The 23016-nt window shown below is 49.9% G+C and overlaps 2 protein-coding genes across 5 annotated transcripts in view; both read right to left on the bottom strand.

The window, feature by feature from the left end:
* Positions 1–1416: 1416 nt before the first annotated feature.
* On the bottom strand, positions 1417–5448 carry Smim12 (small integral membrane protein 12). Its single transcript, XM_021160774.3, has 2 exons — positions 5348–5448; positions 1417–2323 (listed from the first exon to the last, which is right to left on the bottom strand). Exon 2 carries the CDS (start codon positions 2316–2318, stop codon positions 2040–2042), a length of 279 nt encoding a protein of 92 aa, XP_021016433.1. The 5' UTR covers positions 2319–2323; positions 5348–5448; the 3' UTR covers positions 1417–2039.
* A 6785-nt stretch (positions 5449–12233) lies between these two features.
* Dlgap3 (DLG associated protein 3) overlaps positions 12234–23016 on the bottom strand; it is a 67712-nt gene continuing 56929 nt past the window's right edge. For 3 of the 4 annotated variants that reach the window (XM_021160075.3, XM_029476793.2, XM_021160076.2), the window contains exons 9-12: positions 15239–15723; positions 14211–14302; positions 13721–13864; positions 12234–13099 (exon numbers count right to left, since the gene is read on the bottom strand). In XM_021160075.3, the coding sequence (XP_021015734.1) occupies positions 12881–13099; positions 13721–13864; positions 14211–14302; positions 15239–15723 (940 nt within the window). In that variant the 3' untranslated portion in view covers positions 12234–12880. The remainder of the gene's footprint in view (positions 13100–13720; positions 13865–14210; positions 14303–15238; positions 15724–23016) is intronic. The other variant, XM_029476796.1, reaches the window with a different exon arrangement.

Raw genomic sequence — 23016 nt, forward strand, 5'->3', positions numbered from 1 at the left:
CCCTCTCCTCCAGAGAACATGAGTTCAGCTCTCAGCACCCAGAATGGAGCCAGCTCACAATCACCTGTGACTCTAACCCCAGGGGAACTGACACCTTTTCTGGCTTCAGTGGGGGGCACCAGCACATACTAACACACACACACAAGCAAATATTAATACAAACAAACAAAAACAATGAAGAGGGCTTGAAAAATGTTACAGCAGGTAAAGGTACCTGCTTGCCAACCTTGAAGACCTGATTTTGGTCCCTGGGATCCACATGGTAGCAAAGAACCAATTCTCAAAAGTCGTCTTCTGTCTTCCACATGTGCACTAAGGTGCAGGCAGTGCACGCGCGCACACACAATAGATAGATAGATAGATAGATAGATAGATAGATAGATAGATAGATAGATAGATAGATTTTTTGAAGTGCTAGAGGGGTTAGAGAGATGGCTCCAGGGTTAAGAGCACTGGCTACTCTTCCAGAGGACCCAGGTTCAATTTCCAGCAACCACATGGCAGCTCACACCTGTAACTCCAGCTCCAGGACACAGCATCCTCACACAGACATCCAGGCAAGATACCAATGGATGTAAAACATAGTAGTAAAAGGTATTAGAAACACAGTCAGGGAAACAAACAATGATAGAATCCATCTTGGTAGCACAAGCCTATAATCCCAGCTACTCATGGGGGCTGAGGCAGGAGGGCCAGGAATTCAAGAACATCCTGGCAGCCTAATAGGACTGTTTCTTAATAAAAACTTGAAAACAGGGAGGAATCTGAACTGTTAGAAAGTGACTGTCAAATCTGTGTGAGGCTCTGGGTTCTACCTCAGCAACCTCTTCTCTGAGAACAATGCCAACCACCATATGGTAAGGCAGAAATAACAATCTGCAAAAATAATATAAAAGGATATCCATGGAACCCATTTTAAACCTACAGAGAGCAGTAGGGCGGGGGGGGGGGGCACATGCCTACCGTCTCATCTCTTGAGAGGCAGAGGCAGGCAGACTTCTGTGGATTTGAGGCCACCCTAGTCTATGTAACAACCTCTAGGCCAGCTATAGTGGCTGTTTCAAAAGGAAGCAAAACTTAAAAACCCACACAGACATTAGTGAAAAGAACAAAATGTTGCCAGCAGCCACTGGAGCACTGCGGGTGTGGGTGACCCCTTCTCACCTCTGCCAGATTTTGTTAATGTGAAATTATCCCTGAGTGTGTGTGCTATGGATTTAGACCCTAGGGATGCTGCAGCCTTGTGTAGTCACGATAAAAAAGACTCCTGGGATCTTGTGTCTCTGGGAGACTCAGCTGGCACTGAGCTATGCTCAGTCTTGGGAAGTCCTCAGACAATACTGATGATACACCCCAAATGTCTGCACTAACTCCGAGGAGAACCCAGACCCCATCCAGAAAGCAGAACTCCATCAGTATGTGCCAGGTGCCACTTTAATTGAGTCCTCACTCCAGCGAGGAAGGGTGGAAGACAGTGATTATTTCCAGGCTTACGCCCCGCTGGCCCCGAGGTAAACAGCCTGAGCTCCCCACAAGAGAAACATGCTTTCCTTCCCGTGAGAATCCCACGCCTGAGCCAGTAAAGGGAAGAATGCGCACAGGAAAATAAGAAAGCCTCATCAAGGGAGCCAGGGACATTTCTGAATTCTTTCCAGTGCAAAAACAAGAACTAGACATGGAGGTGCCCCTCCTAATGGCAACGATAAACCCCAACCATTCCCAGTTGAGGCCAAACCCCTCCCGGGGAGCCTGAGACCAGGGTTCATTCCCCAGGACTCCTCCCTGCAGGGCTCCCAGGTAAGATCAGAAGCCTGTCCAGTCACAGAGAGGGCCCACTGAGCAGATGCAGTCTTCCTCGTTGCTGGCCCCTACTGCTGCCACTCTGCAGCCATACAGGACCAGCCAGTACGTGTGTGGCTGTGGGTGCTCAGGGGGCCGGAGTGAGCAGCAAAGCAAATCAGATGTGTGTTCTGAAGCTGGGTCGACATGGCGACAGGACATGGCATATCCCTGTGCACCACAGGGACCTGGGCCCTCCATTAGTTCTTCTCTGGACGGTTTCTGTTCAGGACTGCTTTAGGGGCAAACTCTAGCTTGTCCTTAAGGCTCACCACCTGAGTGTGGTCCTTGCCTAGCATCTCGTCCAGCTTTCGGTCCTCTCGGCGCTCCAGGATGCTCTTCTCCTCCTCCACAGGCTGAGGGGTCTTTCCCCTGATGAACCATTCCAGGTGGTAGCCCACAGCCCCGACCACAAAGGCCACAGGGAAGGTGACATAGGGGGCATAGGTTCGCACCACGGTCCAAAGCACAGGCCACATGACATCTGCAGAAGAATACAGAGAGCGTTAGGAGACATGGGCGCCTCCTCCTCTAGCACATGCAGACAGCACATGGGTGCTCTACTTACCAGGCAGCCTGGCAATTAATAACTGGGCAGCCACCCTGCAGAGCAAGCAGCCACTGTGCTCTGTGCAACAGTTGGGTCCCCGAAATACTCTAAGAAGTTGCAAAAGATTCGACTGTTGGGGCCGGGGGTAAAAAAAAATCTCTACGAACTAGTGCTACTGTGTGCAGATGCCCCTCACAAGGAAACTCCAAGCCTAATTAATGGATCTTCCAACCTGGTATGACCTCAGGTCCTCTCTTCCAGATATCTGTCAACATCTTAGGAAGGGAAAAGAAGTCTTTTCTCTGCTCTATGAAACTTGGCATGCACACACACACAGCCTCACTCTGAATTCTGGCTCCCTGGTGGCAAGCAGTTCCTTCTCCCGGGGGAAAGCACAAGGGGCTTATTTAACTATGATCTATTACCTAACTATTCTGACCTAAGATGGATAGGGCTTTGTTCTGTTTTGTTTTGAAACTCTATTCTGGCCTTGGCTTTCCTAATAATAACCTATAGTTAACAAATCTTGATCAAAACAACTTCAAAATACACGACCTTGCAACCATTCACATCCTCATGCTTACATAGTAAGTCCCTGAAAACATCACAAATGAATACAGTATTCCAGATGCCCCAGGACCCTAATACTTAAAAAGTCCCCGTGGAAAATGCTGTAAAAAAAATAAATAAATAACAAAAACTGTGGAGCTGCCCCTAGGGCCTCCTGCAGCGATACACCAAAGTCATATGCAAACCTACACACTCAAATGGCCACTTAGTCACAAATGATTACCACTATTAAATTACTATTTATACCATTATTTAATTACCGTTACAATCATAAAAGGCTGCTGGCAATGAATGTAATAATGCAAGCTACCACCATCTACTGAGTGCTTATTCCAAGCTGTGCCCTGGGCTAAGCACTTCACACACACAGTGTTCTCCAATGTTCACATGCTCGCCTTAGTCATCAGCATGAAGTCACTTGCCTGTGTTTATGCTTCCATAACTGTTTCTCCAACACTTCCTTTCTCTTTCTCTCTCTCTCTCTCTCTCTCTCTCTCTCTCTCTCTCTCTCTCCTCTACGGTGAGACATCCAGACCCTCATGGAGGATTTGAAGGCTCTTTATTTCCCCCTTTCTCTTTGGGGGAACTGGGGTGTCTTGTGGGCCTAAACACTACACATGGACCTTCAAAGGCAAAGAACTGCAGCAGATTCAAGTTTCTCTTCCTGCTCCTTTGACCTGACACCATGCCCTATGCTCTACCATATCTCCCCTGGTCATCGCCTGACCCTCACATCTCTATGATGTAGGAACGAAGAGCCCAGATTCTTGTCCAAGGCCATAGTGGCTCAAAGACACTGTGTCAGCTTGCCAAAATCATACAAGTGGCAGGCCCACTGGTCTGAGGCCAAGCCTGGGCTTTTTTCTAGCAGAAAGAACACTCTTCAGATGTGTGCATGGTATCCGTTCACACCCTGGATGTGTGGAGGGCCTCCTGTGGCTCCCCATTAGCTTGGCTTTTCATTACACTGAAAGACTTCCTTCCTTCTGAGCTCTGAAGTTATATCATGAGATCCGAGAAACCTTACAATGTACACATTAACAAGGAGGGGAAGCTCCAAAGAACCCCAAACTCAATCCTCCATTCTATTTTTAACTCAATCCTCCGTTCTATTTTCTGTCTTTTAAGTTTTGGGGTTTGTTTGGTCAGCTGGTTTCGGTTTTTTTGAGACAGGGTTTCCCTGTGTAGTCCTGCCATTCAGACTCCTTCTGTAGACCAGGCTGGCCTCGAACTCAGAGACTGGACTGGCCTGCCTCTGCCTCCTTAGTGCCAAGATTAAAGACATGTGCCACCACCGCTGGGCTTGTTTTTATTTTTAAGACAGGTTCTCATGTCACCCAGCCTGGCCTCAAACCCTCAAAGTAGCTAAGGATAACTGTGACCTGCCGACACTGTTTCCAGTCCCAAGTGCTTGTGATCACAGGTTCACACCAGGTGCAAGTCCTTTATACTCTTCCTGAGTAGAGACTCTCAATTTTCCAATTTGTCTTAGGGCGGGCATATCAAGCACCAGTCTATGAGTATTACTCTTGTACATAGAAAGCCCAAGTTCTATGTGCTCTTGTTCGAATTCCAGTCATCCATGTATACAACACAACCTTCTCTTCGGTAAGCTATGTGGGCCTACCCTACCTGTCTACAGCTCTCCAAACACCCCGGAGCTCCACAGGGTTAAGAACGAGGATGTCCGGATCGTCCTATGCTCTGTGCCTCTTCCCACCCTTGCTATCCTCCCTAGCAAAGAGCTAAAAAAAAAAAAAAAGTTTGTTGGTCGAATGAATGACAGGCAGCATAAACAAGTTGCTTTGTTTATGGAAGACTACAGCAGCCTTCCACCCGCACTGACAACGGGGTATAGGGATATGATCATAAGCAGCTAGACTTCATGAAGTCATCCCGAGGGTATCAAAATGTAAGTAGCACAAGTGTTTCCCAAATACTGCAACGCCTATTTCCAGCCCGACACGCAGGGGCGCCAGCCAAAGGCTCCAGGTACAGGTCAACCGGGCCGCCAGGAAACCTGTCCCAGTGCCTGGGCCCACCGGAAGCTACACTCCAAATGAGAGCAGTCGTAAGAGGTCCGAGAAGGTGAAACCACCAGCCTTGACAGCTATTCCAGCCAAGTTGGGATGGAAGCGCCAGTGAGGACCAGGTCATCAGCTCCTGTTCCCTGTCCAGTCACGCCACACGCGTGGCTTCGTCACCCTTCGGCCTGCAGGGGCCTGAGGCGGACGAGATCTGACCACAGTCCACACTCGGCCACCAAGAGCTGGCCGAGGCCGAGACGGTCACGGAGACCATCGCTTCCTCAACTAGGAGGAGCCGTTCCCGTGGGACTGGGGGCCAGCGATCCTGGGTAGCGAAGTGCCCTCAGCCCTGGGAACTCACCTGCGGTCCAGCCCGCACACCCCGGACGGGTCCCGCGCTGCGCCCGCTAGCCGGGAGCAACAGGGACGCCGAAGTTCCCAGTGGCCCGCGGGGCGCGCCCGAGGCCCCGCCCACTGGCATCTCTCGGAGATCAGCGATTGGCTGAGCTCCGGCCAAGTTACAAAAGAAAGGAAGCCAGGCACCCGACCCTGAGTTGGACTAAACGCAGAATAGTATAGCGCCCCCTGACGGCTCGGAGGCTCCCCTGTGACGTTGCCACATGCTTGTGAAGAAGAAGAAAATATATATATATATATATATATATATATATATATATATATATATATATATATATATATATATAGTCAGCTTTCATTGATCCAAATGAAGTTCATTAGGTGTCTTCCGAGACTTACCTAGGTCGGATATTACTGAAACCGAAAACCCAACCCCTGACCTCCAGAAGCTCCCGTAGCAGAGAATAACCTAGTACTTTCAAACTTCTTGGGATCTGTGCTTTCAGGCTGTGTGTCCTTGGGAACATCATTAATTAATCTGAGCCTCATTTCTTCTGCATAGCGTTAAAACCTTCCATTTCCGCAGGGATGTTGCGAGGGTTAGATAACATCTTGTTTGTAAAATACTGTGCTAGGCACACATCTCACAGGGAACTAGATTGTAGCGTTGGTGAGTCTACAAATTGCTGAAAGTACCAAGACCCTCTGATCACAAGTACTCAACTCTCCTCCAGGTTTCCCCTGTCCCTGAGCAGATATATCACATATAGGAAAATGCCTCACACCCCATGCTCTATAATGGCCTACCATAGTCCTGCCTTCTCAACCTGCTCACACTGATCTCAACCTGACCAGTCTCCTTCCCACTAATAGCATGCTAAAAATCAACGTTTGAAGCCTGTGTGTCTATGTTCTTTCATCTACCTGGAGTGCTCTACCCAGCTTCCCTTAAGTTAGTGGTGAGCCATTTCCCAAGGTCACGGGTACTCTCACAGGAAGCGTCTTCAAGACTGTACTGTCAAGTTAGAGATTCTTCCTCTTTTAGATCAAAGAGCCCAGAGCTAAGCCTGACAGCAAAGACGGGGAGGAAGAAGCTGCCAGAAATTAGCAACCGTGATTATCAGACCTTGATTACTTGTGCATTGAATCTGTGGGGAAGAGAAGAGATCAGAACTGTCTAGAACACAGGCTGGCGTTTAGTCAGCCATTCTACAAAGCTAGACATTGGCGATACAAATGGGGACTGCCCTCGGGAGTTTCCCGAATGGAAGACCCACACAGTGTCATAACAGAGGACACTGTCAGTCCATACAAAAAGAATGAGTGGAGGTTCCCTGGAAGGACAGACCCCTAAGCTGGATCTTAGTAGTGACTAGAAGTTCCCTCCAGCAGACCTGGATAAGCACAGAATCCCCAGTTAAAGTGGAAATGACAGCCTTGAGAAATCCTGAGGCGCAAGACCAACCTTGGCTCTACACCAAGATCCTATATCAATTAAAGGAGTCAGTTAGCACTTCCAGATCACACAGAACTACAAGCTGAGACCCTGTCTAAAAATAAAGTAAAATACCAAACACTGGAATTAGTTGTTTAATTAATTCAAATCTTGACTCTGTGGCCTGCTAATCTGAGAAAATATATTTGTAACCTTTTAAAAAGGATTTTAATTATGTGTGTGTAAGGTGGGGTGCAATGAATGCGGGCACCCATGGAAGTCAGAAGAGGGCATCAGATGCCCTGGAGCTGACACACAGGAGTTTATGAGCTGTCAGACATGGATGCTGAGGACCAAGCTAGGCTCATCTGCAGAGTGGTGTGTTCCTTAACCACAGTGTCATCTTTACAGACCTATTTGTATTTAAAAAAAAACCAGTAAGAAAATACCCTAGGACTGGCCAGATGGCTCAGCAGATAAAGGTATTGGCCACCAAACTGAGTTTAATCCTCAGGCCCCACATGGTTGAAGGAGACTCTCAACTCCTGAATGTTGTCCTCTGAACTCCCCATAGGGTCTGTGGCTTGTGAGCATACACCCACACACAAATAAATAAAAGGAATAAAAACCTTTAAGACATCCTCTAGGGTTGCTGTTTTAAACCACGCTAGTGTGCAGGTAGCGCTTGCCACACCTCTTGGCATTTGCTCAATGAGTGTTTGGTAATGGATCCCTCTTGTCATGTTAAGATTCCCCCAGATTCCTGCTTCTTTCTGCAAGGTTCATCCGAGGCATTACTTCACTAATGGAAAAAAATTCCGAGTAATGTCTTCAAGTTGGCCCATTTCATCACTCCCCAGACCCTGTCTACAGCACCTGTGCTTCTAACTGCCCCTCAAAATCAACACCATCATTTCTTACCTGGACCATCTTAGCAGCTCCCCACACCCCCAACTGCCCCCCAGTGCCATGCCTGTTCCTTTGGCCAAAGGACCCTTTAAATTTTAAATACAACAATGGAGTCCCCAGCTTAGCCACTGATTCCTTCTGACCATGCCATCCATCCTGGGCTGCCCTGTCTAAGTTCTAGCTTGCTTCTCCAATCATTCAGAACTCGGTCATCTTTCCAAGTCTTTGCCCACACTAATCCCTTGACTGGAAGCGGGTGTCCTCCCTCCCATGTCTCCTATGCAAGTAAGACAGTTCACATGGCTTTCCCAAACTCACTGGTCAGCAGATGGATATCATCGGTTCCTGTTAGAAAATACGCTGAAAGCTAACTACCATTGTAACCATGTGAAGAGGTTGGAGCATATTTAAAAGTGACCAGGCCACAAGGACCCCAAATCTATGGATGAGATTGCAAAAGGCTGTCGGTCACCCCTCAGCTCCTCCTCTTCCTCTTGCTTTCCAGCATGGGGGGAATTCAGGAAGAAGGCCTTCACCACCAGGTGCAGGTCGGTGTGTTGTTCATTCTAAGGACAGGTGAGTCTCATACAATCCACACTGGCCTTGAACATCTGATCCTCAGGCCTCCAGCTGGGATGACAGGTGTGTGTTGGCAGCTTTTTGTGTTTGTTGGGTTTTTTTTTTTTTACAAGATAGTCATTTTCTTTGTTGTTTTAAATGTTATTTAAAATTATGAGTGTTTCGCCTACATGTATGTCTGTGCACCACATGCATCCCTGGTGCCCAGGGAGGTAAGAAGAGGTCATTGGATCCCCTGGACCTGGAGTTACAGACAGTTATGAGCCATCATGTAGGTGCTGGGAATAGCCAGTGCTGTTAACAGATGAGCCATCTCTTCAGACCCCTTTTGAGTCAGTCTTGCTGTGTGGCCTACACTGGCCTTGAACTAGTTGCAAACTTCTTGCCTCGGCCTCCAAAGTGCTGGAATTACAACCAGGCCTCACAACTAGTTGTTATTATTGTTGTCGTTTTATTGGTGGTTAGTGCTTTTTTGAAGATTTATTATTTTGTGTGTATGAGTATTTTGCCTACATGGCTGTATGTGCATCACGTGCATGCCTGGTCCCCAGGGAGGCCAGAGAAGGCAACAGAGCCCCTGGAGTAGGATTTACAGACAGCATGAGCTGCCATGTGGGTGCTGGGAATCCAATCTCAGTCCTCTGCAAGAACAAGTGGCCTGAACCACTGAACCAACTCACTAGCACTACCAGTTCTTTACTGTGGAGATGGGATCTTGATATGTTAGCTAGGCTGCCTCTGAAAGAGGCTCAAATGCTCCCCCTGTCCAGACTCCAAGTAGGCAGGGTTATAATAGGTACACACTATTGTGCCCTGCTACATGCATTTGGTTTGGTTTTATTTATTTATTTATTTATTTATATTTTTGCTCTTGTTGTTTTGCTTTGTTTAAGACAGTGTCACTGGAGGGGGGCTGTGGTGATGCATGCCTTTAATCCCAGCACTTGGGAAGCAGAGGCAGGCAGATTTCTGAGTTCAAGGCCAGCCTGGTCTACAAAGTGAGTTCCAGGACAGCCAGGACTACACAGAGAAACCCTGTCTCGAAAAACAAAAACAAAAGACAGTCTCACTGAGCAAGGTGTCTTACATGCCTTTAATCCTACCACTTCGGAGGCAGGGGTGGGTAGAATCAATGTGAGTTTAAGGCTAGCCTGCTCTACATAGTGAAACCCTGTCTTTAAGAAAGAATTTCATATATACCAGAATAGCTTCAAATTCACTATGTAACTACAAAGGACCTCAAACTTCTGATCCTCCTGCCTCCACTTCCCACATGCTGGGATTACAGACATGTGACATCACACCCAGCATCTGCCATCTAGAAATAAGACCTCCCAGCTCCAGAACTCTGTTCATTATGAAGGACCTGGAATCAGCGTTCTGTTATAGCTGTATATGGCACGAGCTCAGCTCCTCTGAGAACAGGTCCCTCTTCAAGCTACAGCTTTCTGCTCCTGTGCCTCCCTTCTGCTAGGTCACAAGATCAATACCACAAGATCACCCCAGATTCTCAATCCCTGAGGACATTTTATTTTGATAGTTTTGAGACAAAAATCTCTCTATGTAGCTCTGTCTGTCCTGGAGCTTGCTAAGTAGACCAGGCTAGCCTCAAACTCAGAGACCTCTTGCTTCTTCCTCCCAAGTGCTGGGACTAAGGTGTGTGCCACTCTGCCTGGCTCCTGGGGACATTGTAAGCATATGCTCAGAGCAGGACGACCAGCCCTACTGGCACTGGCATGCTTGAGCCTACTTACATCACTGCATGATTTCAGGAAACCTAGCCCTGTTTCTGAGCAGGGACACAGATCCCTCTGGACACTGGAATGTGGCCTGAGTATGATGCAAACTGAGTCTCCCTAGCTTCAGGATTAGGAATAAGGAGTTTAAGCTCTCCAAGTTTGTCTCCTCATCGGAAAGTCACAAAACCTGCTACACAGAATTGTTCTGATCACTCAAAACTTACACTTTTCAGGACTTAAAAAAACGAACAAACAAAAAGCAGTCTCAAGAGGAGTAGTGTTACCCAGGCCCTTCTGGAAACCCAGTAGACAGTGGGGCTGGAAAGATGGCTCAGTGGTTAAGAGCACTGACTACTCTTACAGAGGTCCTGAGTTCAAATCCCAGCAACCACATGGTGGCTCACAATCATCTATAATGGGATCTGATGTCTCTCTTCTGGAGTGTCTGAAGACAGCTACAATGTAGTCGTGTAAATAAAATAAATAAATCTTTTTTTTTTTTTTTAAAGAAGATAGACAACTTCCAGTCCAAATGTTCCCACACTTGGTTGGGTGTCAGAATCACCTGCAGTGTTGTTTAAAGCCCATTGGAGGGGGCTGGAGAGATGGCTCAGCAGTTAAGAGCATGGGCCTCTCTTCCAGAAGCTCCAGGTTCAATCCCCAGCACCCACCTGGCAGCTCACAACAGTAGCCACATGCAGCTCCAACCGTCCAAAGTCCTCTTCCAGAGGACCTAAGCTTTCTTCTGAATTCCGAGGTAACACATGTCACACAGAGACATGTATACAGGCAAACATCCATGCACATAAAATTAAAATGTAAAGGGAGGCATGCCTTTAATCTCAGGACTCAGGAGTCAGAGACAGGAGGGTCTCTATCATTTTGAGGTCAGAGTGGTCTACAGAGCAAGTTCCAGGACAGTCATGGCTACACAAACCCTATCTCAAAAAAACAAAAACAAAAACAGAAACTAAGAGCTGGGTAAAGTGGGTAAGGTTAGTAGGTAAAGTGATTACAAAAATTCGGACCCAAATGTGGAGCCCCAGAAGCCACACATTAAAAGCATGGCACGGAAATGGATGCCTGTAATCTCTGTACTGAGGAGGCAAAGATAGAAAGACGCCTGGGGGTTGGTGGCAGCTATTAGAGCAGAAAAGACAAACTGTAAACCTGAACCTCAAAAACCAAGCTGGAGAATGATCAAAGACACACACTATCAACCGCTGGCGTGCGCGCGCGCGTGTGCACACACACACACACACACACACACACACACACACACACACACAATTTTAATAAGATACCTCCGTGGTGCCTGCCAGAGACTAACATTTGCTGAACAAATAAGTAAGAATTGGCTGGTCCAGTGTGGCCCCAAACATCAGCCAATACCAAGGCTGTTCTCTCTTGCCTCAGGGTAAGACATCAACCGGAAGGGACTATAAAAAGGGCTTTTGGGGGGTAGGGGGCTGTTGTCAAACTCCTTCTAAATTGCCAACATCACAGATCTAAAAAAACGTCATGAATTGGCCTCGGACCTGACTGGGCCCACTACTTCTAGCTTTGTGACTCTGGAGAGCCCACTTAAGCCTCCTTGAGCTTCAGCCCTTTCTCTCTGAGGCACCGGTCCCTTGGCAGACCCTCAGGAGGCATTCAAAAACCTAGTAGTGCCTCCTTTAAGTTTCTCAGTGAAGCTGTGTCCTTTATAACTCCTGCGAAGTGTCCACCCACAGGAAGCATCAGAGAAAATGGCAGTGCGAATCTGGAGTTTGCAGCTGCTGACTGGATTAGGCTGGAGCAAGGAAGAGCACTTGCCTGTCCTCTGTGGAAAGCGAATGCGCATTCGGTGATTTCTAACAATAACCAGGGCCCCACCCACCCTCCCACCCCACCTATGCTCATTTGTACACGTGCTGTGGGCCGAGCACTGAACGTGGGACAAGGCTGGGAGGCAAAGGGACCTGGTTTGAATGAGGGGCGAATGGGTCCCTTCCCTCTCCTTTACACACCAGCAGGACCCCTCTCAGAAGGCACAAGTCCTTATTGGGATGACCGGGATCCCCTTTCTCCCAGCTAACTCTTCTCCCAAAGGGCTCAGACAACCCCTGAGGTCCCGAACCAAGAATGCTCAAGCTCCTGGCCCTTTTTCTTCTTTTCCCACACCCCCCATCTTATCAGACACCCCCTCTCCCCCAGGTGGCCTCTTCTGGAGAGAGTTGGCTCCGGTGCAGTTCTGCGGTTTTATTTTTCCTGGGATACTCAAAGGGATGTGGGAACAGCCACAGGTGTGGTGAGGGAAAGCCCCTGTCTCCCCTCCCCAGATGTGGGAAAGGGGAGAGGCCCAGGCGCCCTGGTCCTGGATTGGTCCAGCCACTGTGGTCCCTGGGCCCTGTGGGCAGAGGGCTGAGGGTGGAGCCCTGGGAAGGTGGGGCGGGCTCCTAGGCGGGGTTCGGGATTCTTCATAAAAAGCCACGAAGCTTGATCCCCACGAAGCCCAGCCCCGCGGGGTGTGGGGGGGACGCAGAGCCCAGATGGGGGACCCGGCCCGGCCTGGCCCGTGGAGGGGTAAAATAATGGCAGAGATGGTGCCCATGGGGGGAAAAAGGTGAGGGGGTCAAAGCGTCGGACCAGGAAGATGGGAGTTCCAAGTGAGGGGCGCAGGGCGGAGAGGCACGACCCCCAGCCTAGCCCGGGCGCCTTTGCGTGGGATCAGGAAGGTAAAAAACCCACGAAAGCGCGGCGGGCAGGAGCCGGGGCGTGCGGTGCCGGCAGGGCGGGCGCACGGAGCTGCCCGCGTTCACAGTGACCTCGACGCTGGGTGTACAGTACGGGTAGAAAACCGCGGGCCCGGGTCGGACTGGGCGGCCCGGGCGGGTCACAGCCTGGTCTGGGCCTCGGGGATGTAGATCTCGATGCTGTCCGCGCTCTCGGTAGCCGAACTGTGGCGGAACGAGGCGGCGCGCTTGGCCGCCAGGAGCCGCTTGCGCGCTTCCTGCCGCTGCCGGTCCACCGAGTCCAGGGAGCGCTCCTTCACCGGCACGCCCCGCCCCCGCGAGGGCTTCTTTGGTATCGGCGGAGGGACCTTCTTCTCCTCCTGTCGGGAGAGCGCAGAGCTGAGCCGAGCCGCGGGGACCACCGCAGCATCCCTACTTGCGCCCCGTCCCCCACCCCCACCCCGTGCAAGTTCCCCAAGGGATGGAATTCGTGAGTCTCCCAATGGGACAGCGCCTAGAATTGGCCACATTGCTGGGGAGCGGAGGCTTGCAGGCGCACAAGGTCAAAGCTGGTCAAAGCCCCTGTACCGGTCTCCAAAGAATAACGGGCTCGAGCGCCCCCTGGTGAAGCCGTTTTCAGCTAGCACCTACATGCCGGCTGAGGGGTTGTGGGGAGCATTGTCAAGGGCTCCAGGGGCTGGCCCAGTCTCACCTGCGACACTCATCTCAGACATAAGTCTAGCCAGTAGAAGGCTGAACATCGCCTAGAAAATCTAGCTCTACTCCCCACATTGCAGCTGGCCAGAGGTGGCCAGTGTGCAGCAGTGTGAACAGCTGGATCAAGCACAGGGCAATGGCCAAGGAGTATGGCTGTTTTATCTAAAGCTGTTCCTGCTGCCCGTGCGTCTGTTACCCTGTGACTTCTCCACACCCACACACCCCTTTCTGAGAAGGACATTACAGAGTGTGGCTTCCTGGTCTGACGGGCCCCACAAGCACACCTTCGGCTCCAGGAGTTTCCAGCTGTTGGCCTTGAGTTGTTGTAGCTCCAGGAACTTGAGGGTCACATCCTCAATGGAGAGCTGCAGGAGGTCCCAGAAACCGGCCAGGTCCTGGAAGGTGGGCACAGGGAACGCAGTGGGGTCCTGCCGTGGTGGGACACACAGGGGGGAGGGCAGCCAGTCAGGGAGGTCTGACCCCAGGCAGGCTCAGGGAACGCTATACTCAGTCTCACTGTTAGGAAGCTCAGTCTAAGGGAAATGGGTTGAGGAATGGGCAACAGGGACGAGGAAAGCCCGGGTCTCTCCAGCCTGGGCACAACTGGCCCAACCTCGAGGCTCTGTACTCCAACAAGTCACATCTGACTTTTTTGGGGTTCTTTGGGCCACACATAAGCCACCCTTCCAAGTCCACAGACCTGGTCCTATCTCTCAGTCACGCTGGGTCACCTGTCAGATCCACACACCTCACTCTCCCCTCACAGACACTCACCAAGCTTTGCTGACACAGCCTGAAGAACTGCTGGACCTTCTGAGACAGGAGAAGTTGCGTACTGCCCACGGCACTGCGAATCTTCTCTAAGACTAAAGAACAGAAGGAGGCTCAAGGGGCTGGGGGCGGGGGTGAGATCTCTCTTTCCTAACTCCCCAGGAAGTTGAGATGCTCACTTCCTGACTGGTATACTGGCTCATCTCCTCCAGCCCCGTTCCTATCCTATCCTCGACAACAGCTCCTCTCCAGCCACCCCAAGAACTTTCATCCCCAGTGAAGCTCCTTCCATTACACAGCCTGCATTTACCAAGTGCGGCTCCTTCTGTAGGAGGAAGGCCTCCCACCTGTGTTCCCCGTCTAGCCCTCCAGCCCTGGCCAGAACATCAGCTCGATGGTCAGTCACTGACCGTATTCTGTCACTAATCAGTGCATGCCTCCTTGGTTTGTTAAAAATTTTGATTCATCTCTGGTTAGGGATTCTGTGGGAAGCCTATGGCTCCCTTCAGAGTGGACTCATAGGGAAGGGGTATACCGTTTGTGACAGGGCTATCTTCTATGCCAACCCTCCCATTTCTTCCTCAGACTCATTCTTGCTTGAACTGCCTCCTCTGAATTCCTCACTCGCTGAGGAATCCCAGCATCCCGCTGGGAGAGCCCCATCTTAACAGCTCAAATCAGAATGTCTGTCGTGTGGTCCCTGCCTCACTGTCAAGCTTAGACTGGATTGCTACACTTGTTCAGATCTGAACAGATTGTTCCCCATGGAGTTAGTGACTTAGACTGGTAGCTGCCTACTAGAAAATCTAGCCTTTGGCCTGGTCATGATCCTAAGTCCTAGCCTTGGCCTCTAAAGATGTCCTGTTCCCAGTAAGAACTTCAAGTCCTGGCACTGAAGGACCAAGCATGAAGGGAGGGACCTGCTGGTGCATTGCAGCCAGGGCCACCATCATGATACCCCGCACCCGCCCACGCACTCCAGCACAGGATGCCAGCACCCCTCTCCCCTCTGTGGATGGTAGCGGACTCACTCTCCTCGGGCAGCTCATAGTCCTCCGCCTCACGCTCCATCTGCTGGCACCAGTGTTCCAGTTTCTCCACCTCTGCCCGCAGCATCTTGATGAACCACTCGCCATCCCGTGGGCAGGGGGACGTGCGGCCTGAGTCGGGGAGGCTACGTGAACCCCGTTCCATCCAGGAATCACGGCGGCCGGACCCGGGACCGGGGGCTGGGACAGGGGTAGGGCCAGGCGACCCATCGGTGGCCGGCGGCTCATACGGCAGTGGGTAGCCCTCGCGGTAGGCCCACTGGCCCTGCGTGTGGACCGTGCGGAAGACTGAGTAGGTGGGGGCCCGAGGGCCGGGCTGGGGCTCAGAGGCGTGCCTCTGGAAGGAGCGTCCGAACTGCAGGGCTTTGTCTTCTGTGGCCACAGTGGCCAGGCCAGCCAGGCCCTCCAGCTCCAGGTCTGCCTGCACACCGGCTGTCACGCTGTTGGAGCGCTTGAACCTCGCCCGCCTGTGGAGGGAGATGCCTGTCGTTTCTGCTCCTGCTCCAGTCACCCCCAGGTCACCACCCTCAACCCAAACTCCAAGCCCTCTCCCCCCCAAAAATGGAAGGAAGGCTATTGTGATGAGGAACCTACAAATCAGTGGCCATCAATCCATACACACGATATCAATTAAATCCTTGGAGCTGGTAGGTACCCACTATACCTACTTTTTGCACTGACACTAAACAGCCAGTAGCAGTCAAAATATTTAACTGCCTGTACCTATGACCAGAAGAGATGCTGGAATACTCCAAGCAGAGCAGACACTGACCTACAGATGCCAGCTTTGGGGCCCTGGTGTTGGTAGCTTTTGATCAAGCCATTCAGAAACATTTTGTTATTTCTTTTGTTTGGAATTTTGCTGTTTTGAGACAAGGTCTCCCTGTGTTCCCCCAGGTTGACCTGGAACTCACAATGGATCCCACACAGTGATCCTCCGGCCTCAACCTCCCGAGTACTGGTATTACAAGTGCTGACTCACCACACCCAGCTTACAATAGAGTATTCTAGAAACACTGTCTAGGCTGGTTTGCCCTGGCTGTATGGTGTTTCCTGGACCTGCAGAATAATGAGTACATGGAACTCAAAGAGGGTCCCAGGCCACCCAGCTTCAGAGTGGCAGAGCCAGGATGTGGCCCAGGGCTGCACCAGCTCCAGGAAGCCGCCTGGGAGCAGCTTGGAACGGTGGGGGTGTACAGCGCTGAAGGAGACTTCACCCCTGGGGACCCCAATGGCTCAGTCCAGAGCCTGGCCAGACAGTCTGCCAGAAGCAGTGGAGCTGAATTAAGTTGTTGGCAGGAATGGCACAGGGGCCTGAACGTTTCTTGTCTTTAAGTTAATTATATGCAAATTCTATGCAAAACAGAAAGTCAATTGGCCTTGTTCATTTTTACCCACTCTGAGTTCAGAGTAGGGGCTCTTTTTCTGCAATGAAGTCAATGAGCCCCTGTGAAACAGAAGGTGGGGGCCAGACAAGACTTTAAGGAGTGGGAGTTAGGTCGGGGGGTGGGGAGGGCAAAGGGGAACAGAAGTTGAAATAGTCTGGGAATTAGAGAACCTCAAAGAAAAGGTCCATGGGTCTTTGTCTACCTCCACCTCTTCATGGTCAAAAGAGACCAGGGTCCTATGGGACATCTCCAGGGGCCTGTCCAGTTTCCCAGGAGACTCTCCCAGCCTCCCCCCAACCCCTACAACTTCAACCTTCCTCCTGTGGCCCAGGCCTTCTCTCCAAGCCTGCCTGCCTGCTTCCTTCCAGCTGGCAGGCTGCCTGCTGGGAGCCTGTTGCCATAGAAACCAGACCCAGAAGGATGCTGCAGGACTCAGGAAAGAGAGATGCGCGCTCACTCGTGTGCAGTCTCCAACGAGCCCTATGTCCCCACCCCCACCCAGAGAGAGGGAAAAAAACCCATATTTTCGTTGCTTCCCATATGCCCTTCACCTTGGTATCTGCCCTGGGCACCGTTCATGTTCACTACTGGCCCAGCTACCTCCTATCAGATACCTCAGCATTCATTCAGGACATTGAAAGGGAAGGAGGTACTCGGGACCAGGGAGCACACCTGAGTTCTAAAGCTGTCTTTGTCACTGTGCCTTAGGGAAATTTTCCATGCAGGCCATCTAATATGTATGAAGTTGCATGTAAAATACAGTCAAATAGCCCCCAGTGGTGGTGTACACCTTTAACCCCAGCAACTCAGGAGGCAGAAGCAGGCAGATCTCTGTGAGTTCCAGGACAGCCAGGACTGTATAGTGAGACCCTATCTCAAAGAACAAATAGTCTGATTTTAAATGTACTATATATAAATATACATATGTAACAAATACCATATACACACATATAAAACCATAGGAATGTGGTTTAATGTCCCGTAGGAATAGGACAATCGCTGCCAATGTATTTCCTGTCTAAATAACTTGTGTATGTTAAAAACCTGGAGCTGAGCAATCCCTGCCCAGACCAGTATTCCTAAGGGTAAGTTCTTTTGGGTCATCCTCTTGCTCAAAACCGTTCCCCATGCCTCCCCACTACCAGCAGGGGAAAGCTCAAACTTGGTCTTAGCCCTGACCTGACTCTGGATGCACCACATCTTCAGCCTCCTCTCTGCTCTCCCCTAAATAGATTACATCCTGACCACCAACTTCTCTGAGTACACTGTTCCCCTGCCTGAGATGGCCTTTTTCATTCTGGCTTCCTGACATTCTCTGTTCAAGCCCCTAACTGCCCTCAAGATCACTTGTCAGTTCTGCAGCCCCTCAGCAGTCTTCCTGCGTTTAAAACAACCCCACTATTTTGATTAATTAGTCTCTCTTTCTGGTGGCAGCCAGGCATGTCAAACTATACTCTCAGGACGCACCTTGGTTCCCTAGGAATACTTGTGCTTTTGAACTCCAGTTGGTCCTCTAGTTCCTTCTAAGCGCCAGCATTTGCCAACACTGGGGGTCACGATATGTTTTCCCAACAACTACATTTCTGAAGAGGTACCATCCCAACGTGTTTCCCTGCTGTAAGTTTTGTTTGGATGATCGTTTGGTTTCGTTTGGTTTTGCTTTTTAAGATTTATTTATTTTATATATATGTATATATATATATATATATATATATATATATATATATATATATATAAGTACACTGTAGCTGTCTTCAGACACACCAGAAGAGGGCATCAGAACCCATTACAGATAGTTGTGAGCCACCATGTGGTTGCTGGAAACTGAACTCAAGGCCTCTGGAAGAGCAGTCAGTGCTCTTAACCACTGAGCCATCTCTCCAGCCCTGGTTTGGGTTTTTGTTTTTGTTGTTGTTTGTTTTTTTTGTTTTGGGGTTTTTTTTGTTTGTTTTTTTGAGACAAGGTTTCTCTGTGTAGCTCTGACTGTCCTGGAATTCACTCTGTAGACCAGACTGGCCTCAGAGATCCACCTGCTTCTGCCTCCCGAGTGCTGGGATTAAAGGTGTGCGCCACCACTGGCTGGCTCCTGCTATAAGACTTTTGAGTCCTAAACAACCCCATAGGCTCTTGTGTACAAACAATTGGTCCCCAACTGTGGACAATGTTTGGGAGGTGGTGGAAGCTCTGAGACTTGGGACATAAGTGGCAGAAATGGGCCACTGCACGGTGGCCTTGAGGACTATCTGTTCTATTTCTGATACAGGCCTGGGCTCTCCGCTCCCTGATCTGCAATAAAGGAACAAGCCACAGACTCCTGTCATCATGCCTGTCCTCAGTGACAGCCTGCACTCTCTGAAACTCCAACCCAAAGTAAAGTTTTCCTCCTTGAAGTTGCCTCTGGAAGGTCATTTCCCATTAAACACACTGTGCTCTTGGGCTCCACTGGTCTGACGCCTTCATCTGACCTCTGGGAAGTCCTGAAAGGATTCCACTCATCGGACTCCACACTATCTAGGACAGAAACACCAAATACACTAGCCCCCCTCCTCAGGAAACCATCTCAACCCATATACCCCAAGGTAGGCTGAGGGAGCTGAGAAGCTACTGTGCTCAGTGAAGCATGGCCCTCAGATATCATCCCCAGCTAAAAGTGCACAGGACAGGCAGGAGCCAGCCATCCTTGAGAACTAGGCATTAGTGTGGGACCGGATCATAATAAGAGAACATTGCATCTAAAACCCCAAAGACACCTGGACACTTCACAGGTAGGTGAACACAGTACAATACATAGCAAGAATGACCCAGAGAGGATGGGGAGGGAGCGGAGTCAGGAGAAACTGAGATGGCTCAGTAGGTGAAAGTGCTTGCTGCCAAGCCATAGAACCTGAGTTCAAGCCCCCAGGTCCCACAGAGTGTAAGAAGAGAATCAACTCCTTCAAGTCGTCCTCTGGCATTCTGTGGTACATAGGTTCACGTGCATGTGCATATGTGTGTGCATACCTACATATAGATAAATGTAATTTCAGGAAAAACAAAACAAAACAACAACAACAAAAACCCCACTAAGCCAGGAGGAGTATGTAAAGGCAGACAGGGGGGAGGAAGGCCTCCCGAAGCATCCAGCAAGGGTAGCAGCTGATCGGAAACGAAGGTGAGCCAAGGCTCTGCTGGCCACAGCCAGAGCAGGTTCAGTGGGATGTGGGAGCCAGTGTGGGCTGCATCGGCTGCCAGGAGGTAGGGGAAACTAATTATAAAACAAGCTCATCGAAGATTGTCTCTGAGAAACTGGCTGGAGTAAGAGGGATGTCCATCGAAGGAGGAGAGCTTGCTTTGTGGGGCTCTCTGTAGACATCCTGGAGGGAAGGGGTTTGAAACCTGGGGGAGATCAGAGATAACGGTGCCCAACAAGGTTTGTCTCCCCCTTCATCTTATGTGCATCGGTGTTTTGCCTGCATGTAGGTCTATGTGGGGATATTGGAACCCCTGGAGTTACAGACAGTTTTGAGCTTCCACATGGGTGCTGGGAATTGAACCTGGGTCCTCTGGAAGAACAGCCAGTGCTCTTAACCACTGAGCCACCTCTCCAGCCCCAAGAGGTCCCTTTCTTAATCCCTGATAAGTAGACTACCTTCCATGGCAAAGGGGACTTTGTGGACTTGCCCAGGTTCAGGCTCCTGAGATGAGATGAGTATCTTAGATTATCCGGATTTGATGATAAGAGTCAACTGTCTGGGTTTGAGACTCACTCAGGACGCATACCCCTGGGCACGCCAGTGAGGCCACTTTTAGAGGTGTTTCACTGAGGGAGGATGGAGCCACCCTAAGCAAACTGAAAGCTGGTTAGGCATCTTGTTATTTTGGGCATTCGTCTCTTGGCTTCCTGACTGTGGATGCAGTGTGGCCAGCCGCCTCAGGCCCCTGCTGTCTGCCTTCCCTGCCTTAAAGGACCATGTCCCCTAATCACAGAGAAAGCTTCCTTCCTTGAGTTGCTTTAATAGATACATTATAACAGCAACGAGAGGAGAGAAATGTGCCAGATGGGTGCAGATTAATCACATGGGTCATCTTAAATATGAGAGGAAGGGCAGGAAGAAGATGGAGAAAGAAAACCGCAGGAAGGAGATAAATGGAGGTCTGGTATACAGCTCAGGGGAAGACTTCTTGCCTCACATGCACACATGTGAAGCTCGGGGTTCAGTCTCCAACATCACAAAAATAAAGAGGAGAATAAACAGTAAAAAGCATCAAAATGGCTTCTTTTTTGATCCTCTAGAAGGGACATTGTATTGCTAACACTTTGATGTTAGCCCAGGTAAATCTAGGAACAACTTCTGAGCCCCAGAAATGTAGGATATATAGATATAGTCATAGATAGATATTATAGGCATTGTAGATATAAGTTATATTATATATTACATTGCATTATATATATAATTTTATCATCACCTATCATAGCAGGGATGGGGAACAAACACAATGGATAAAGATAAATTGAATGACTCAGAGAAGAGAAACAGTCCAAGTTGGGGAGGATAACAATTAACATTTTCTGAGCACTTAGTATCTAAATTAATCAGTAGTTCAGTGGGAGAGAATTTGCAATCAGGCCAAACATCAGGGTGTCAGCACCATCCCTACTCACAGATGAGAAAAGCTACCCTTAACAGGCAAAGTGATTTCCTGAGATGGGACAGTGACCCAATCCATGCAGAGGCCACCTCAGGTCACTGCACCCCACCCCAGGCCACCCTATACTTAGGAAGAGAGCAGCAATCAGTTGCCTGACCATGGAGGCAGGGCTGATGGCTAAGAAGAGAGAAGAGGTACAAGCAAGGTAGGCGCTAGTGTGGATGTGGACACAAGTCCTGGAAGATGGCTGCGGTCATCACAATGAAGTGTGTGAGGAAGCTACCTGCTGGGCATTTGGGGGGGTCAGAAGAGGAAGGAGAGTGAGCTTTTGAGGCTGGGGGTGTCAGCTGGAGGGGTTAAATCTGGGTGCTCTAGAGCCAGACTGCCCGGCTCCAAAGCCAGCTGGATGGCTGGAGCCTGTCATCTTTTAAGTGAGATTGACAGCAGTAGCAGCTCTAGGGTGCTGGGAGATAATGGATGGGAAGAAGGGCCAGCACCTGGCCCGCCATTGTGCGAGCTATTGTGGAGATGCAGGGAAGTTTGTGGCTCTCGCTGCAGCGGAGAAAAGGAGCCTGCGGAACACAATAGCCCAGCGTAGCGCTGTGGGCCCCAGCTCGGGCATTGTAGTCATTAATTATTCTGATTGCTGTTGATCATTTCCATCTGTTCTCCCGCAGCACTCGGAACAAAACCTCCTTTATCCTCCCTGTCACATGGCACCCGAGTCCGTTATTTGCATATCCGTCTCTCTCACTAAATAGAGCAGTTCCTCAAACATCAATGTTGGCTGGGTGGCTGATGGGTTGGTTGGCTGCTAGGGTGTGGGGAGTACTAATTATCCCCAACATCTATTCTCCCTCTCTGCCTCAGTAACAGGATCCCATGATTTTAAGCTGGACAGGTGGCCACTTGGGAAAACAATTCATTTCCCAATCTCCCTCATCACTTACATGGTGCGGCAAAGTTCTAGCCCATGGGATGTAAGCAGAACTATTATGTCCAACTTCTAGAAAGTGTTCTTCGAAACAAAGTGTTGGGCTGGGCATGTAGTTCAGTGAGAGAGAACTTTGCCTAACGTGCACAAGGCCATAATAAGGAAAGTGTGGTTAAAAGTAGGGTAAAGGGCGGCAGGATCGCTCGGTGGGTAAAGGAACCTGCACCACGCCCAACCGTAGGAGTTCCGTCTCTGAGCCTCATGCAGTGGAAGGAGAGAACCAACTCACAAGCCGTCCTCTAACCTACACACACACACACACACACACACACACACACACACACACAATGTGCGGGGGTAGGGGGGAGGTTATTATAACCTTTTTTGTTGTTGTTGCCTTCCTTCTCCTTAATGACTATAATGTAGACTCGATGACTAGACCTTAAGGGACTATTTTAGAACATGAGCTACCATGTGGAGAAAGGAACATGCCAGAAACAGCCTGGGCTCTGACCCTGTGGAACACCGACGAATCCTTTGGATACCTAAGCGAGCAACTTCCGCCTTATGGAAGTCGCTGTCTTTCATGCGATTTTCTATAATTCATGCCCAAACCTAATCCTAGAAATAGTACGATTTTTCAAGGACTTGAAATGCAGAACTTACATCCCCATTTGGGTTTGGACTTGATAGTCATGGCTGTGGTCTTCAGCAGCTGTAAGCACCAGGTAGGAACTGGCTTCTGCTGTCATTTTCCACTCATGTGGAACTGAAGCCTGGAAATCGTTATCATGGCTACTTCAGGGAGT

Source organism: Mus caroli, unplaced genomic scaffold (genome assembly GCF_978045245.1).
Source record: "Mus caroli unplaced genomic scaffold, Mus_caroli_1 scaffold_6, whole genome shotgun sequence".
NCBI lineage: Eukaryota > Metazoa > Chordata > Mammalia > Rodentia > Muridae > Mus > Mus caroli.